The following is a 4,872-nucleotide window of genomic DNA, read 5'->3' as shown; positions in this document are numbered from 1 at the left end:
TTTTGCTTTATTACTTCAAGAAAGGCAAGCGAGCTGCGGAGGCCCACCGAAAGATATGCGGCGTATACGGGGACGATGCCTTAACAGAACGTGCCGCTCAGAAATGGTTTGCCAAATTTCGTTCCGGAGATACGAGTCTTGAAGACGGACCCCACAGCGGTCGGCTCACCGAGGTTGATTCGAATGATATCAAGGCACTGGTTGAGCAAGACCGGACGCTAAAGGTGCGAGAGATTGCGGAGACACTTAAAATAGGTTATGGAACCGTACAAAGGCATTTGCAACAGCTTGGCTACGTGTCCCGCTTCAATGTTTGGGTGCCGCACAAGCTGACCGAGGAGAACCTGGCCAACCGCATATCCATCTGCAATTCACTTCTGAAGCGGCACGAAAGCGACCCGTTTCTCAAACGAATAGTGACTGGCGACGAAAAGTGGATCATCTACGACAACATAGTGCGCAAGAGATCGTGGGGAACCGCTGGCGAGCCGCCGAATGCCACCCCGAAGGCCGGCCTGCATCCGAAGAAGATTTTGCTATCCATATGGTGGGATCATCGTGGTGTGCTGTTTTACGAGCTGCTCCTTCAGGGAAAAATCGATTCGAAGATCTACTGTACGCAGCTAACGAAATTGAATCAAGCATTGCGACAGAAACGTCCAGAACTGGTCAATCGCAAAGGTGTCATATTCCACCATGACAACGCCAGATCCCACACCGCAATAATCACTCACAATAAGATGTTTGCGAGCAGATCCTGAGAATTTGCAACCCACTTTTTTAAATTAAAGCCGCCCGCCGTGAGCGTGTCTTGAAGTTACTGAATTTTTTCTTTTGCGGTAGCTACTGTATCTGCCCCTGACAGAATATCGTCAACATATGTGTCGCAACGAATGATTTCTGCAGCAAAGGCGCGCGTGGTTTCGAATTCGAGAGCGAGTTGCTGTAAGCAACGAAGAGCGAGATATGGCGCGCACGCGAGACCGTATGTCACTGTACACAACAAATATTCGCGCGGATTCTCGCTGAGTCTCTCCAGAGAATTTTTTGCAACGGCCAATCGTCTTGATGAAAGCGGATTTGGCGATACATTTTTTCGATATCGTCTGCGAATACGAAACGATGTCGACGCCAATAATAATATCCGTAAGTTCCGTTTGAAGTTTCGGTCCGATATGAAGACAGTCATTAAACGAGATTCCGAGATTGGTTTTTTGTGATCCGTTGAACACGACGCGGAGTTTCGTCGTTGAGCTAGAGTCTTTAATGACCCCGTGATGCAGCAGAAAGAACTCGCGTCGCGAAGAGTCTAGAGAGCCTGAACGGCGCATATGATCCAGCTCAAGATACTCACGTAAGAATTCCGCGTATGCAGTTTTGAGGGATGCGTGTGTTTCGAAGCGTGTTTCCATGCGACGCAGCATCCTAAACGCTGGAGCACGAGAGTCACCGAAATCACTCACACTTTATCGGAACGGCAACCGAACTACGAACCGCCCGTGAGCGTCACGAGAGTGAGTCGTTTTGAAGTTCACACTGAGCTTCTTCCGGTGTGCATGTAGCATTAAGCGATGGCACGATTTCTTCTTGTTGCCAAAACTGTTGGAGTAGATCGAGAAGTTCATAATCGAGAGAGCACTGAAATCCGTTGATTGTGTTTTGCGAGAGATGATCGTTATCGTTGGAGAGTTGTCCGGATAATATCCATCCGAGAGCGGTCTTTTGCGCGATCGGTGATTCGCCGTTTCCACGGCGAATGCCACTTTCGATAATTTGCGCGTAGACACTTGCACCGAGAACTAAATCAATTTTTCCTGGCATTGAGAAATTCGGGTCCGCAAGGCGGAGTCCATCGATGTGTGGCCAGTGAGTGGTCGCAATTTTCGTGGGTGGCAAGTAGGCGGTGAATTTTGGCAGTATGAGAGCTTCCAGTTTGATAGAGAAAGCCGAATTGATCCGCGAGATAATTTCGAGAGAGACTCGTTCGTTTGAGACATCGGAGCGTTGTGCGCCGATTCCGAGAATCGGGACGGACGCTGGCTTACGTGATAACTTTAGAAGCTGCGCAGCGGACTCGAAGATAAACGATGCTTCTGATCCTTGATCGAGTAATGCCCGTAGCTCGAATCGTTCTCCAGTTCGAGAGATAGCCGTAACTAAAGCGGTAGCAAGGAGCACTGGAGTGCGTTTAATTATGCGTGAATGTGCAATATGACTGCACGTGTGAGAAGCGCCGAATTGTTGGTTGGTTTGAGATGCTCCAGAGTTGTCCGTGGTAGGGCTGCTAGCCGACGGGACGGAGACTGCCGTCGTAGTGGACAACGTCGAGGCGTCGGATTCGACCGTATCTACATGCAACGTTGCGTGATGTTGCTTGCGACAGAACCGACAGTGTTTCGAAGTTCGACATGCCTTGAGGTGATGAGGTCCGAGACAATTGAAACACAGATTTTTTGCAACGACAACCTCGCGTCGTTGATTCACAGTCTTCTCGAGGTATTTCGGGCACGACGCGATATAATGTCCCGAGCTACACACTGCACACTGTTGTACGGCAGCGGTAGCGGCGTATGCTCGTGCATTTGACTGCGAACGTACTGACGTAGCATTCGAAGCTGGTTGCTTAAATGGCATCACGACTCGTTCGATTGATTCCAGTGTTTGCACGCGTCCTACCAGAAACTGTTCTAGCTCACCGAAGAACGGAGATGTAGATTTTGCACCGAGAGTTTTCTCCCATTCCTTCAATGATTCGACGTCGAGCTTACGTACGATCACGAAGACGATAATGTGGTCCCAGTGTTTTACTGAACATTCGAGAGTTTCGAGGGCGTCGAGCGCCTCTTTCACATCGTCATGAAGTTTCTTGATTTCTGCTGCACCTGCCGTTTTCAATTTGCGAATCGCGAATAAGGCGGATAATTGCGCGTCGATCTGAATGCGTTTATTATCGTAGCGAGTCACGAGAATTTCCCACGAGCGTTTAAGATTTTCGCTGGTGATGGGAATGTTCTTCAAATGTTGCGCCGGCTCACCGGTTAGACTCATTTTTAAGTAATGGAGCTTTTCGACAGCCGAGAGATCGTTGTTTTCCATGACGATGGACTTGAAGAGATCTCGAAAGAGGCTCCACTGAACGTAGTCGCCGGAAAACTTCGGTAAGTCGATGCGCGGTAATCGTCGAGAGTGAGATCCTGTCGGCGACTTAGTTGCATTGGTAACGGTAGCCTCATGCTGCGCTTTGCGATCGAACTGGTCCAGCATATCGAGCATAAATCCGTGCGCTTCATGGTATTTATCTTCACAGAGAGAGTACACGTTTTCGGTAACGTATGGAAGCTGCTCTACCTCGGCATGCTTGGCTTTGACCAAGTTGTCATGATACATGATGAATTTCTCCCAATTGGCCTTGAGAGAGCCTATTCGACTTTGGACCGCGCCGCGAGTGATCCGTGCAGCTCTGAGCTTATTGAGATTGTCGACAGAACGAAAGATGAGCCCAAAGAGATCGTTCTGTCGAGCAATGACGTCGGTCACAGTGGTCATTTTCGAGAATGTCGAGACGAACTTGAGATATACACAATTCACAAAGGTTCACTGATTTAATTGTCCACGTGGCAAATCTCACTTGCACGCGCGAACGTAGAGAGTACGCGAAAACCGCGAATAAAGTTTGTCTTATGTGACTGAGCGCGAGCGGAACGTATTAGAGCGAGAAAATCGCGTTAGAGCGAGAGAATCGCGTTAGAGCGAGAGCGGCTCAGCAGGCACCGATATACTAACACCTCTGATAACAAAATTCGTGAACTCCGATTATCCGGCTCGAAGGACCAGCAATGTTGTGAGTATTGCGAACAGAAAGTGGTACCGGAAACCAGGTCCGCTGGTGACGGTCGGAATTATCCGCGAACGATCACGAGGAATCAGAAGGTATCGAAAAGAAGAGAGTCAGAGCGATATACAATACGATGTGCTGCTGAGCTTTATTCGAGATCAACTGACAATAGAATTGAGCGAGATACGTACCGAGGTACCGAGAGGTAACCTTCGCTTCGCGGGAAAGACAGAAAAGGTTGCGAAAGTATATATCGTGTGACACGAAGTAAACAGCTGATCGTCAGAAAAACTATCATGAATTCTGATCGTGCCGGTAACAAGCGCGTTTGGAACAGAATAATTGTTGACAGGAATAAACGCTGAAAGTCAATCGATAACGAACACACATGTTTAATAACATTAATTATATGAATCTGAATATTAACTGAGTTTAGTCTAAACAATGTTTTCTACTTATTATCTATCAATATCCCAAGTAGCAAGCATATATCATTTCGACATTAAATGACGTGTATTTGCTACTTGGGAATTAATATATTCATTATATGGTATATTTAACATAATATTAATATAATTCAGGCGATCTGTTCCAAATCTTGCCTAATCTATTTCGACATTAAATTTTATAAGTGGAAAAAATTGGTAACATTTCTTTAGTTTTAAAGTTTATTAATAAACTTTGGAAAATTGCATTTAAAGATAAATATAATCTTAAACATGATGTTACATAAGAATTTGATTTTTATAGAACTCAATAATGTGAACAAAATGTATTTTTAATTAATTTAACAAAAATAGATGAGGCATGTTTTGGAACAGAACACTTTAATTATAAGTATATGTATACATAAAAGCTCATATTATATAACGCCATAAAGTTGAACTGAAAAATATAGGTACTGTTTTTTTTTTGCAAGTTTTTTTATAATTATATACTAAATTATATACTAGATTATATACTAAAGATTCATTAACACAACTGTAAGACTTTATTGAAAACGACCATTGAAAAAAACATTCAGTTTTTATTTAAAA

At 45.1% G+C, this 4,872-nt stretch overlaps 1 protein-coding gene across 1 annotated transcript in view; it reads left to right on the top strand.

The window, feature by feature from the left end:
* The window catches only part of LOC108730272 (histone-lysine N-methyltransferase SETMAR-like), a 1,235-nt gene extending 474 nt beyond the window's left edge, over nucleotides 1–761 (top strand). Inside the window, exon 2 of the mRNA XM_018459856.1 lies at nucleotides 21–761. Within this exon, the coding sequence (XP_018315358.1) occupies nucleotides 21–761 (741 nt within the window). The remainder of the gene's footprint in view (nucleotides 1–20) is intronic.
* The last annotated feature ends 4,111 nt before the right edge of the window (nucleotides 762–4,872 follow it).

This window comes from Mycetomoellerius zeteki, unplaced genomic scaffold (assembly GCF_001594055.1).
Source record: "Mycetomoellerius zeteki isolate Tzet28-1 unplaced genomic scaffold, Tzet1.0 scaffold879, whole genome shotgun sequence".
Classification (NCBI taxonomy): domain Eukaryota; kingdom Metazoa; phylum Arthropoda; class Insecta; order Hymenoptera; family Formicidae; genus Mycetomoellerius; species Mycetomoellerius zeteki.
Note: the sequence above shows the minus strand (reverse complement) of the source record. Positions and strands in the feature narration are given on the sequence as shown.